Source organism: Onychostruthus taczanowskii, unplaced genomic scaffold, assembly GCF_017590055.1.
Source record: "Onychostruthus taczanowskii isolate IOZ18803 unplaced genomic scaffold, ASM1759005v1 scaffold3, whole genome shotgun sequence".
NCBI classification, from domain to species: Eukaryota; Metazoa; Chordata; class Aves; order Passeriformes; family Passeridae; genus Onychostruthus; species Onychostruthus taczanowskii.
Genome location: NW_024500349.1, coordinates 927,212 through 941,083, shown reverse-complemented (window position 1 = coordinate 941,083; position 13,872 = coordinate 927,212). Strand labels below are relative to the sequence as shown.

General features: G+C 36.0%; 1 protein-coding gene across 2 annotated transcripts in view; it reads left to right on the top strand.

Moving 5' to 3' along the window:
• Positions 1-11,957, top strand: part of SDHAF3 (succinate dehydrogenase complex assembly factor 3) — a 29,349-nt gene extending 17,392 nt beyond the window's left edge. For both annotated transcript variants that reach the window (XM_041408900.1, XM_041408901.1), the window contains exon 2: positions 11,173-11,957. In XM_041408900.1, coding sequence (XP_041264834.1) covers positions 11,173-11,376 — 204 coding nt within the window. In that variant the 3' untranslated portion in view covers positions 11,377-11,957. The remainder of the gene's footprint in view (positions 1-11,172) is intronic.
• Positions 11,958-13,872: the final 1,915 nt, after the last annotated feature.

The following is a 13,872-nucleotide window of genomic DNA, read 5'->3' as shown; positions in this document are numbered from 1 at the left end:
TTCAAAAATAAATCAAGTTCTTATTGTTCACATAGCATTGCATCATTTTAAATAAGTCCAGAGTAATTTTAAAGCCATGCAAATATAAGCTGAGGTAATTCCTTAGTGTTGAAAAGTCCTGAAACACAAATGAAACCTCTTGAATAGCTTTGGTATTCTCTGACTGGTAGGAACCATATTTATTGCATTATCAGTGGATGGCAGGCAGAGATTTTTCTAAACTTATTTTTCTAATTTAAAACCCTTCCTGATCATCAGTAGGAAAAGAACTCGGTTCTTAATCCAGTGTAAGCAAACAGTGCAGTGGTTTGACATTGATGCTAATGATATCATTGTATTAGTGTGCAGAGAGCAGCTGAGCAGATCTGGGTGCACCATACCAAAATGATTAAATGGTACCACTTAGAGCAGAGGTAGTTCATCATGGGAGTTTTGGACATACAAGTACAACTAGTATGTGACACTTCCCATTTGTGCTATCTTTGCCAAAGGCAGGCTGCTTCTGCTCCATGTGTTAATGCTTTTTTTACCTCTAAGTGAAGACTGTGGCACTTGGCTGTAGAAGCAGCTGCAAAGGTGCCAGAGCACAGAACTGAGCTTGCCTGACCAATATTTATGTGGTGCATCCCTATTTCTGAAAGGTTGCCCTGGTATTTTCATGGCTCTGGTATTTTCACATGCTTTTTAAAGTACTGAGGTAAATTAACTTCCATGCCAGTTCAACATATACCTGTTCGCTGGGGATCAGACAGCCTGTTTTTGCACAGAGAAAAAGGAGAGATTCTAGGTGGGTGAGAATTTTTAGTAATATATAGGTAGTCTGGATTTTTGTTGTGAAATCTTAGAGCTTTGTTAACTGAGTGTTCACTTAAAACTGAAGTACATAGAGCTAGCTCTAAGCTATTTGACATACTTGATTTCCATTCCTTCATGTTTCCCTATCCTGATTTCTGTGTCATTTGCTAATTGAAAGCAAGCCCCCTTTAATAGCTGGAAAACCTCTGGCAATAGCAGGAAAAAAGAAAAAAAAATAGAACAAGATATAGATGAATTGCTTTTGAAGTATTTGTTGTATAGAGATTACAGGAGAACGTGTTGAGGCTTGAGTTTGAGATGTATTTGATCTCCTCAAGAACATTACAGAATATTTGGTGGATTTTTTTCAGAAGTACTTTCAGATTAACTGTCTCTACAGTACTTTATTGAATTTCAAAACTTGTTTAGCAGATGACTGAATTTTCCTTTTTCATTTTCTGCTTAATCCCTCCAGTCTTTGATGGTGTGGCCATCACTTGCTGTATTGTGACAGACACTAAAAATCCTCTTAAATGCCAGAGCTGTTGGATAAATGGATAGTGTACTTGCAGATGATTGCAGAAAGTTTTTGGTATCTCAGATTGTATGGTTCTCATGTAGTCAATAAAGATTCATGCTCCCTTTTAGCAGCTCTTGACTGTACTGATGACACAATTGTTTTCTTCAGTTAACTTCTGTGACTAGTTCTGAAGTAATTCAGAAATTACATTAAAATCTGCAACTTAAAAACCATTGGTAAGATACATAAATTTGTAGGTTTTGGTTTTTTTTTCCTTAAGAAACTGCTGAAAAAATAAGCCCAGGTTTAGAATGGGAACTTTTAGTTTCTCTGAGCATCTTTGTCTGCAGTTAAACCAGAGGACTCTCTGGCTACATACGTTAAGGAACTTTATGTTGTAATTTTGAGAGCAATAAAACTAAAGATGAAGGAAATGCCGTGATTTATTCTATTGCTTGGAGGATATGGAAGACTTTCTAAACAATGTATGTTAGTAATTTCATTTGACAGATGCAGGTGTATGTGTATACAAAGCATTTGTCTGGTCTCAAACTTGGATGCCATTTAACATATTTTGCTGCAGCAACAAGAACTTTAAAAATTTTCACTGGGTCTAGCACAGAGAGTAGTAAGTTAACCTTTCTTGCCTTCTATTAAGTACTGTGAAGTAGATGTTAATTGCAGTAACAAGCTTTCTTTCCATAGAGTGAATTTACAAATATAAACCAGTGTGTTGTTTGTTGTTATAAGGAAGATGTCAATTACATCAATTTGCATTTCTTTTCATAGAGATGTCCTATTTCTGCTGTTTAAAGTAAGAAGGACTGAATTGCAGCTAGATGATTGTGGCTAAATACACTGATTTATTTTTACAGAGTAGAACTTTCAGAAGTTCCAGACTAAATGTCATACTTAGATAAGTAACACCCTTATAAGAATACACCTGTGTTTCCCACTGGCTGTATTTTTTTAATTTTTTAAATCATGAGTCTGCCTGTGTGTCGGCTCCCTTTTATTGATGGCCAGTCTCCTCAGTAGTGCTCTGGGAAGAGCACACCTCAGAATGCTTGTGTCTTGTTGAAGAAGCAGGTAGATAAATTTCCATGGCTCCTTGTTTGTCTCTTTTAAATGCCTCCACAAGCACTGAGGTAGGGCTTGTCTCTGTCCCCTGTTGCTGGAGGAACCATGGTAATGCTGGCCAAAGACATCAGCCTCTGATTCAGTGTTTTCTGACACCAAATTTGCTTTGCTAAATTAGTATTTCATGTATTGTATTGGAACAGGTAACATTGACTATGTTCATTTAAAACTGGGGAAGTTTCTGTCTGTTTGTCCCAAGGGGTGACTGACTTCTACAGTAATGACCTTTTTGTATGTTTTTAAAATATTGCCCATGACTTTTTAGTTAATTCATTCAAGCACATATTTCTTCTACCGGTCCATTAAAGTAAAAAATTCAGTGCACCTTCAGCAGAAGGGTTGTTTGTGGTGTCATGGAAATCAATACAAGATGCCTATTAGTGGATTAATTTTTTTTTATACTTGAGGTTTTCTGTGTTGCTGTATTAGTTTAAGGTTTTATTTCTAATGAGCATGTAGAAATGCGTGCAATGGAAAAATAAGAATACCAAATTTCTTTTGGATATATATGTACACTTCAAATGCATCATTAGGTGTAAATTGAGTAGAAGAACATGCATGGAAGTCTTTGAAATGTAATCATCTAGGATATATAATCTTTTGCATGTTCTTAGTATCTAGCAGTCTGGCAACTAATGTGGTTGTCTTGGAAACAGGCTTTATTTTCCTTTTGTGAATATCTAGATGTGAAATCATCATCTTCCTTAAAATATATATAAATAATACTTCTGAAAGAAATAACTGCAGATTTAAGATGCTTGTCCTCTTTTTAAAGAATTGATACAGAAGTCTGTAAGTGATGTTTGCATTGTGAGCTTTAATTATAGTTGTGTGCTTTTGTTGATAAAACAGACTTTAGTGGTTTTTTTTGGGTAAGATGCCTGTACTTAGTGTTGATATTTGTCTGGGAATTATCTGCAGTGAAACACTTTGCCAAGATTTCCTAGCTTAATGTTTAAATAGAAATATTACAGTGTAACTGATGCATTAGAAATGAAATTCCTAAAACCAAACTGATACTGTGACTTCCAGTCTTTCCCTTGCCTTGTTTTAAATTTACAGCATGCGATAAATCCTTGGGTATTCAGTGAGATTATAGCATAATATTTGCCAGATAAAATACTGCTTTTTTATTAGCCAGAGAGCTGCCTGGCTATGCATGCCATAAAATGTCAAAGTAAAATAGAAACTGAGTCAAGAAATGACCATCTTTCACATTATTGGGTTTTTCTTAGGATTTGTATGAAAATTTGAAATAAGGTTCTTGAAATTTAATTTTTCTGGTCTGTAGCTTATTTGTCCATATTTGTCAGCAGTCTGATAGTTTGGTATTAGTAACAGTGTATTTTCATCCTGATTTTTACAGGTGAAGTTCCAGAGAGAATAATTGTCCACGTTTTGTTCTTAAATTGTTAAGTTTAATAAGTTTTCTAATGGAAGTTTTAATGTATTTCTCTTCCAAGTATTTTTGCCTCCAATACCAATTTAAAAGGCTTTTAAATTCGAATATTTACATCAGAGAAGAATTTTTTTTGAACCTCTCATAAAATAATTTTTTTTTCAGTAAAACTCACACTTTGAATGATACAACCTGTCCATGGATAGAGAGCCATGGCAAGGTCTTGTTTAGCCATTGGATCCCAATTGCATGACTGCTTCTTTCCTTCTACCTCCCATTTCTTCCTCCTGCTTCATTTCTTGTGCTGCACTCACATTTCAGATTGATCTCTTTTTCCAGAACCTAATTGACCATTTTATTTTTGCTTAATGTTCAGGTGTGCTCCAAATTTTTAAACTTTCTTATTCCCTAGAATAAGATCAGGCTTTCTGTGTAAGGCCTGAGATGAAGCTTATTGACCTAAGTGAAGAGAATCTTAAAGATTTAAAGATTATGGTTGTTACCAGATGATGCAAAAAGCTTTTAGTGACCTGTATTTTGGTTCCAATGTGCAATAGTGGCATAAGTATTCTGCACTCAGAAAGAAAGAAATAATCACAGTTTGGTTTTCCACAAATGGTGCTGGGTTCCATTTTGGATGCAAAAGCATTTATATATATTTACCTTGATGGCCAGGCCATAAACTTCCCACCTCAGATTATGATCTCATAAATCTTACATTAAAAAAGGACATTAAAACAACATGTTATTTAAGCTACAAACAAAGCTGATTTAGTCCTTGAGCTTTTTTCATATTCCTCTAAATAAATGTCATTTCTTCGAGTTTAACAATATTAGTTAACTGTGTTCAGAAAAAGCAGTCCATTTTATACCTTCCTGATCAAATAATAATTCTTCATGCTGATTACTAAGTATTACATAATTATATTCCCTGGCTCCGTTTTTGCTGAACCTTTTTTCATTATTTGCTCCCAAACTGCAAACAAGCAAGCAACTGAAAAAAAACCCCAACCAAACCCTTATGGTAACAATTCTGTATAGTTACAGTATGTGCATCATTGTGTGAATGTGATCAGTTCCCTGAAATTGGTTGATAATCACATACTAGCATCCTTCTTGAATATCCTGGGAAAACCTGATATTGTTAAAAGTTTTCATGGCTTTTCATTTCAGATTAACTTTTAGTAAACTTTGATGTTTTCTTGTTTCTGTTCTTTATGATACAGAGATGTTGTCCTGGAGAAATCTGTTTTACCTCTGTGCATTGTAAGACATAGTCTTTCATCCCCAGAAATGAATTTATGTATAATTCAAAGTTAGTTCTAAAGCTAAAGAGGAAGTACAATTTTTTTCTCTCGTGTTTGGGTGTTGCCAAGTGTGATATCAGCAGCATTAGGAAAAAATAAAACAAACTTCAGGGGAAGGATTGCAGAGTCATTCAAGGAGAAATGGTATTTTTGTTGCCTTATGTAATTAAAAAAGCACAAAACAAAAGAGCTAATGAACATTTTCCTTTTACCATAAGCAAGGAAGTTGATTAGATAGTCATTTCCAGCCATAGACACAGAGACTTGTAGTAGCTTTCTCAGTGGTGAAAGCACAACTTTGGAGGACAGTGTATCCATTCATCACAGCATGTTTAAGGCAGAAGTTTCTCTCTCCAGTGCCCAGCACAAAGACAAGCCACATCTCTAGCTTCACTTAGGCGTGTGATATTTGGTGTAGGCAGTTCCATTGCAAGTGCATGACTTGGCTTGAAATGATCTCTGCAAATCTTTCCATCTAATAATGGACTGAAATACAAAATAGCTTATCCAAGCTGCACTTCACACAACTTGTTTTGGAGCTTGTCATGAATTACAGTAGCTTGTTGCTATTTCTTTCTTGTATGTGCTTGGTGTGTTGTTACACAAATGGTGGATGCTGAGGTGATTCAAATGCCACAAGAAAAAGTTGCTTTTTCACCTTCTGTCAAGACTTGCCATAGGAGTTGGACATCTTTATTCCCTAGAGGTCCTCTGCTGTGCTAGGTACCTCAGGGTGAAAGTCTTGATTCTTCATTCTGTTGCCCTTTTCCCAGCAATTACTGTTTTAATTATTCACATAAGAAACTCTTCTAATGCTACCATATGTCATTACTTGGTATCATTCAAATACCATTTGATAGGTATTTTCAAAAGCAGGGGGAAGGTTTACTCAGAACTCTTTGTAGTATATTGATTTTTCTTTTTTCATGTGTTAATGGTGTGACCTTCACAAAACCAAAAGTGATTTGATATTTAAATTTTGAAATTGATAATTTCCTCGTGTTAGAGGATGTGGAACATTACATAGCTGTTTATTCATATCAGTTAATTAATTTGGCAGTAATTGTATTTTATACAATTTTAAAAATGTTTAGGGCTATTTTTAGTGGTCTTATCTTGAGGAATATAGATTGCTATGGGTTAATGTGTATGTGAGTGCATGAAAATGTTCACTGTAGTGGTGTATTAAGCTGAGCTTAAATGTGGTAGAATTTTCCTGGGTTTATTACTGCATTTCTAACTATACTTGTGGCTTCAGGTAAAACATATGAAGAAGATACTCTGGATTTTCATGAGGTGTAGCCCCCATTTAAAAATCACATCTGTAATACTGTATCTTGTTCTGATTCTCAGTTTAACATCAAAACAGTTTTACAGTAAAAAATATAGTAAGTAATTTGCAGAATTCTATCTGAATGAATATGAAATAATTAATTCAACATATCTTTGCACAAGAATAAGAACAGGGTGCTCCTTTCTGTGCTGTTCATTCACAGCTGTTTCTTCATGCTGCCACCCTTCCAAGCATGTGTTTGATTTTGCTCTGAGAAGCAGCAGAAACACTTGAAATGCTGCAATTTGAAATTAACTTCCAGGGAGCGATGACAGTGGCCTGTCAGGCCATGCTGCCTTCTCTCTCTCTCTTTTTTTTTTTTTTTTTTTCCCTAATGTCACCCTGAATAAAATAGATTTAAAATAAACTGATAGCATTTTTTTAGTGCTTTACTGTGCCCTTTTTAACAGATCTCCGAGTAGCATTTTCTGATCTGGCCACAGTAATATTTTTTTATCAGTGCTGTCATTAATTTGGCTGCAGGTGGAGATGATAGCCTTTTTGGAATGGATGAATACTTCAGCTTTATACTTCAACTGCTTAAAGGAGATAAAAATTTTAGACCTTTTTTAAAAGAGAAAATTTGACCAGAAAGTGAATTGTACAGGTAGTTACTGTGAACAGACATATCTTACTGAGATTTTTGGAGCAGTTGTCCAAAATGCAGCATTGTACATGTTTAGGAAGATGCCAGAGAAAATAAAAATTCGGATTGTTGTGCTTTCCAGTGAAAATGAACAAATGCGCCCTTAACTCATTTAATTTTATGATTAAATAATGAATGTTTATCAGCACTTTGTATTAGCATATGAGATAAACGTGTGTCAGTGTGGACTAGATCTGTAGGAGTCTATATCTGGCAGTCAGGGAAGTAGGGCTTTTGGTTGTGTGTTTTTTGCTTTTATTTTTCTATTTAATCCTTTCTCAACTTGGAAAACAAGAAGGCTGATGCTCTTTCTGTAGTGTGTGGTATTTTAAACCTCAAATATCATCCCATCCACTTGCCCTTTTTATGAATTTGTGCATTCTGTGAATGCCTGTGAGTCAGAGAGCAGAGGGGAACTCTGTATTTGCTTCAGTTAGTGAATTTAAACAAAAAGCTCCCAAGGTTATTGATTATAGCAGACACTCACCTTCTGGTTTTTTTGTATAAATAATTTAGAGGTTCAAGCATTTACTCATAGAGGATTTTAAGAGAGCCTGGTGCTTGGGTTCAGCATGCATGCTGTGGATGCCATGATCTGAGGCAGAACCGTGGCCTGTGTGTGAGGAGTGCATCAGATCTTTCGGGGAGGGATCTGCCCCACACTGGCGGTACAGAGGGGTTTGGGCTGTCTGTCTCTGTGGTTGCACACACTGATGGCAGTGCACTGACATGGCCAGTCTGCACCTTGGGCTGTTGCCTTGGGCCTCCTTTAAGGTGAGCAGGGTGTCTGTGATACGGATGGGCAGCAGGCTGGGATTTAATAGGGAATAAATCAGCCATATTCTGATGATAAATAGTCAGGAGAGGTGGTTGTAACTTGAATTTGATTCTGATCCTCTGTGTTTCTGATGGCTGTCGCATACAAGGGGGAAGGGCTGTTGCTATTCAGCAAGTGGTTTGGGTTTTGCTTGCTTTTTTCATGTAAAAGCGAGCAAAACACAAACCCAAAGAAAGTTTACAGCTGGTGCAGGCAGAAGATGACTGTAGTAATCCTTTCCTTCCAAAGAAACAACTTACCAGCCTGAAAACCACCAGGGAGGAGAGCTCCTGTGTCCCTCTGCCATCCTTGTGTATGTTGAGCCTGGCTCTGTGAGGCTGCAGGATTACTTGTATCCCATTTTGTGTCTTCTGTCTCTGTTTTTGTGAGCACAGTGTGATCCATAATTGAAATAAGATGCCCTTGAAAAATCTCCTAAGGATTTGTGTCATGATTGATGACGAAGGAGTTTTGTTATATTTGGAAGATGCAGTTAAATATAACGTAAAATGAAAGGCAGAAGTGAAGTAATTTTCCTTGTTTGAGGAAACTGAGCAAGAGTTGAGTTGGTTTCAGTTCTGCTGGTAAGGAAGATGACACTGGAAAATAGTAAAATTCTGAATTTATTAAGTTCTAATGAAAACTAGACCTTACCTGACTTTACTGCTCCTTATTACCTGACAACGACCGTGATCATTGTATTTTATGATGAAAGTTATATTATTGAAAGAGTAAATGTTAGCGTCTCCCCTTTATTTTTTTTTTTCATTATGCATTTAAACCTGTTACGAAACTTTGGAGTTTAGCACATTAAGTTCATGTGCTGTTAGGAAAATGGCACATTTTCTAGATAGAAGCTGAATCTTAAATTTATGTACCATCAAATCATGCAGTACCTCTCCACAAATCACTGATCACGTAATAATAGTATTAATTTCTGAGGAAACAGTAATGTATTAAACAGTTAAATATTCCAGGCTTTGTTTGTTCCTTATCTGGTAACACCGCCAGAAAAAATGAGATATGCCACATAGTTCATCTTATTTTCAGCATTTATGTAAAGGCTGAAGCATATTTTATTTGATGCATCACTGACTTTTGGTAAAATGAGGTGAGAAAGCTCCATTTTCTGTCAGGAGCCAACCAGAGCCCAGTATGTTTCCACTGTCCGGTATTGAATTTCTGTTCACATTGCAGATCGATGTGAAACTGCAACGACTGAGGCTTTGTGGCATGTACAAAACATTTCTTCAGCTAGAAAATGAGTGGGGAAAAAGAGCCAGCAGTGATGTCCAGATGGGAGCCCACTGAGTGCTGTGAAGCAGAACACCAGGTGTAAGGAATAGGGCATGTACAGTCCCTGACCATGTCTGGGTGCAGGGCACCTGTGAGAGTGGGAATTGCAGCTTTGTGGAGGACCACCACTTCTGAGATCTGGGTTCTGTAATGCTGTGAGATGAGATACTGTGGTGTTAGATTAAAAAAAAGAAATTTAATTAATTTTAATAACTGTTTTAATTTTATTTTAATTAAAATGTAATTTTAATTTTAATTAATTTTAATTTTAATTTTAAATTTTTAATTAAATAATAATTAATTTTAATTTTAATAACCGTTTGCCAGTAATTAATTTTATATTTTTGGAAAACACTCAACAGTTTGTAAAATTGTAACTGTTTCTTAAATGGACTTGAGTTATTTCTAGGTACCAGAGCTCATGCCTGCAGCAATAGCTGCATGCTGCCCCCAGGTTGTTGTCATTAGAGGTGGGAGGGCTTTGCTCCCTCTGTGGAGCCTGCACTGGTGGGACACTGCATGGAGGGGTTCTTGAGGTTTGTGTGTTCAATCACATCTCTTGATAAGATGTGAAGAGTTTTGCATTGCTTGCTTTCAGTATTGTTTCTGAATTATATGCTGTGAATGTTGTTTGGTATAATGAAAGTGGTGTGGAGTTTGTTTGTTTGTTTGAGTGGGTTTTTTGGTTGTTATTTTGGTATTTTTTATGTGGGTTTGTTAGTTTTTGTTGGTGTGGTTTTGGTCGTTGGCTTTGTTTTTTTTTTTTCTCTAGTCCATTCTACCTTCACATTTCTGCACAGAACAATCCATTACTGACTGGATTGTTCTGTGCAGAAATGTGAAGGTAGAATAAAGTAGAATGAGGTGAAATGGTTGATGTGTAACTGTCAGTGTGTTACTGCTCTGCTGGGTAGCTTGAGAGATCACATTTGTCCATGTGCCTCGATAAGAAATGCTGTAAATTACAAAGTTGAAGATTAACCCATTACAATTTTTTATCTTATCATTACAATGTGATTGTTCAAGCATTGGGAAAAAACCTTTTTAGTTCCTTTTAAACCCTACAGCAGCTCTACCATGAGGTAGTGCCACTGAGGTGTAGGTTTACCATGGGAATTAACCATGGTGTTGCTGTTTCTGAATGCCTGCTTAATTTAAAAGTGGGAGAGGTGATGTTGGGAAGAACCTTGAAAAATCAGTTTTATTCAGAGTCTGTACAAATAAAAATTTACTTTTGTTTGCCCCAGTTTGTTTTAGCTGTCCATTTTCTTGAAATAGCATGAATTAAGCTTTGCAACAGGGCTGGTGAGATCCTGCTGACTTCAGTGAGGCTTGACATGGTCCATTAACAATCTAATGTATTTATGTTAGTAAATGGTGTCATTTTGAAATTTATCACAGGCTTATTAATATCTTTCTTTCTTCTTGCCCACTTCTCTGGAATTATTAGACATACAGTTGAAGAAGTGGCTTTAGTTACTTTGCTGGTAATTGGATTAACAATTCAATATGCAGTGCCAAGGTTTCTTTTAGCTGAAAATTGGGAATAATGCTTTTCTGGATGTATCAGTTTATAAAGTGTATCCTATTGATATCCTGCTATATAGGAAAGATTATATTAATATATACATTAGATCTAGAATAAAATTTTGTTTTGTTTTCAAGAGTAGTATATGATAGGGCATTAATCTGTACATATATGCATTTTAAACTAGCTACATAAAATGACTAGATACTAGAAATGCTTGAGTAAGCTTTCTTATAAAAAGTGTTAATTTTTTTAGTCATTTATTGTTGATTAATAGACTGTTGTAGGAGGTTGTGTAAGAGTATGCTATTACAACATAATGCTATTAAAAAAAGTTGACCTGAATCTTGCTTTTGTCAGTTTTGTGACCTTTATATTTTTTTCTCATTAGAACTATGCAGCACTGATCCAGCAACAAATTAAGGAGGGCAAACAAAACTTGAGAGAAAAGGCTGTATATGGAATTCAGCTCACAGAAGAAAAACTTAATGACTTCCGTGATGAACAGATTGGGCAGCTGAAGGAACTGATGGATGAGACTACCAAACCTCATAAAAAAATCACCATTTCTAAAGACTCAGAATGCAAAACCTAAAACAGTAAAAGAATTATTTTAATTCATATGGAAGCATTTTGAAACTGCTTTTTCTAGTTGTACTTGAATGTGGTTTCTGTGAGATAATGGATGCTGCTGATGCTATATCTTGTCTGAAGTGGATGTGTTTGGCTTTCTGTGCAAGAACAAATGGAAAAACGGAATAATCACACTTTAATGTTAATTGCATTATTTTTTCTTCTTTTTGTTTTTTTCCTCCTAATGGATGTTGAAGACTGAAAGAATTTGGGAAAAATAAATTGACATTTTTAAAATATGGAGTTGTTAGTTTTGGGGTTGTTTTGTAATCCTGGCACCTATGGGGCAAAACATCTTTCTGTTTGCTTATCATCCTCTTCCTTAATGGAAAATATGCTATTAGCATTTATTTTCTGGTGAGGATTCAGCAGTCAAAGGAATGGTACTAGAGTGGGTTTGTTTTCATGGGAAGAAATGAGCGGTATTAGAAAAGCATACTGCTGGTGAAATTGGAAGTTGGTTTTTGTCTTGAGCTTTATTGTGAAATGGAGTTTAAAATAAAAGATATAGCTCACTATTAAAGTAACTTTGAATCACTCTTATGCAAAAAATTCTGTGTTTTTTTTCAAAGCTAAATTCACATTATTGTTAGTATCTAAAATTTTTAAAAACCTTTCATGAGTGGGTTGTGCTGTAGTTTAAATTCAAAGGTTATTGAAAAACTTGGGATCCCGTATCATGCAGTAATTTGTACAGACCAGAATTTGTAAATGACTCGATCACAGAAATGATCCTGTTGATAATATTATATGACCAACATTCGTAATTTATTTCTAACAGGTTAAGTCTTCAGTAAGACAATGTGTGCTTGTTGTAACATATACTGTTGGAACTAAAAAGAAAGGGGATTTTATCTGTTAAGAAAAACAGATAAAACCTTTTGCCTTTCTGTGCAAAAGACAGCTTTAATTTCATCTTACAAACCTAGTTTTATATTATTAGTTTTGTTTTATTTCCGGATCTTTCTCTGTCTGTTACTCACAGTTTAAGACAACAAAATTTCTTTGCTCTTGGGGAATAACAGCTTTGACAAGGAAGCACATTTCCATCTGTCTCAATTTGTAACAACACGCTGTTTGCCAAAGCTGTGCTCCCGGATCCTAATGGAGTGGGGAGCAGCCTCTTTCTTTCTCCTGCACCTCTCTTCCCAATTCTTTGATGGGATTGTAGGCTGCAGGTTGCTCACTTCTGTTAAAAGTTCACTTGCAGGATTGCTGTATGGGGAATGTGTGTTTGCTTTGCTGCATCTTCCTCTGGCACCCACCGCCTTTGTTGTGTGTGCAGCAGGAACGTGCTGTAGCCTCAGGCACCCAGTGCAAACAGGATGGAAGGGCAGAGATGACATCCAGGCTGCAGGGCTGTTCACAGGTACTGGTTCTGGTGCTTCAGGTGCATGGTTGGAGAGGATGGCAGCTGCCTCCTGGCCTGCTCCATACCTGGGATGCCCCACCATCAAAGTGGGAAGCAAATGGCATGTGCATACAGGAAGCTTGAAAATTGTCTCTGATATTGCCATTCGCACATTCCTAAAGTCTTGTTCTTTTTACAGTTTAAAGGCTGTAAAAATCTTATCCAGCTCTGGAGTTTAGGGCATATTTATTCTGTTGCACTTCTGTCAAATGTAATCAGTAATTCCATCACTAAATCTATTTGGTTTTTGTACCAAAAGTAGTTTTTGGGTGTTGACAACAGAGTTTGTTTCCAGTCCTTGATTGGTAGTAGACCTGTGCCTGCTTTCCAGTCAATATCCAAGTTGCTTCCAATTTATTTCAAATACTTCAGTTTAAAGCACAGTTATTTTTATCAATGCATTTAATGGAACTTGTTAGTTCAATGAAGCTAGGTAAAATACTTGTTTTGCATCTGTCTACTCATGTATGCATCTAGATTTTTAGAGGCTAAATTAGTTAATAATGAAAAATTACTATTTGGTATGAAAAACTTAAGCTTATAATGAGACCTAAAGGGAGTTGGAGGTGAGGGTAAACATCTTTACATCCACAATCCCTTTTCTAGTGAATCCAACAATTTTTTTCTTTCATTCCCAACAGTAGTTTGTATTTGGTACAATATTTGAATTCTTGTTTAAAACAACTGTCACAAAAGCCAAAATTTTGTTACAGGAATTAAGCATCTTTCAAGATTGCTGGCTTTAAGACAGGCAGTGCTAATAGTAAGGTGTTCTCTGGTCTTAGCAGGGCTTATGTGAGTGCTGGGGCCACACAGAAGCTTCATGATGCCAACACTGCCATGCACTAATAAAATTGTTTGACTTACAAGTGTGGTTAATGACAGTTGAGGAAAACAATGAGTTGGAGGGAGCTGGAGTTTTAAGTAGCTGGAAAACGCACAAGTTGAAGTCTTATCAACAAGTAAAGAATTTTCAGAAATCTCTCTCATTAAAAACTACCAGTTTTGATATGCAAAGTTGCGCATCTTAAAAAGAACAAATAAAAT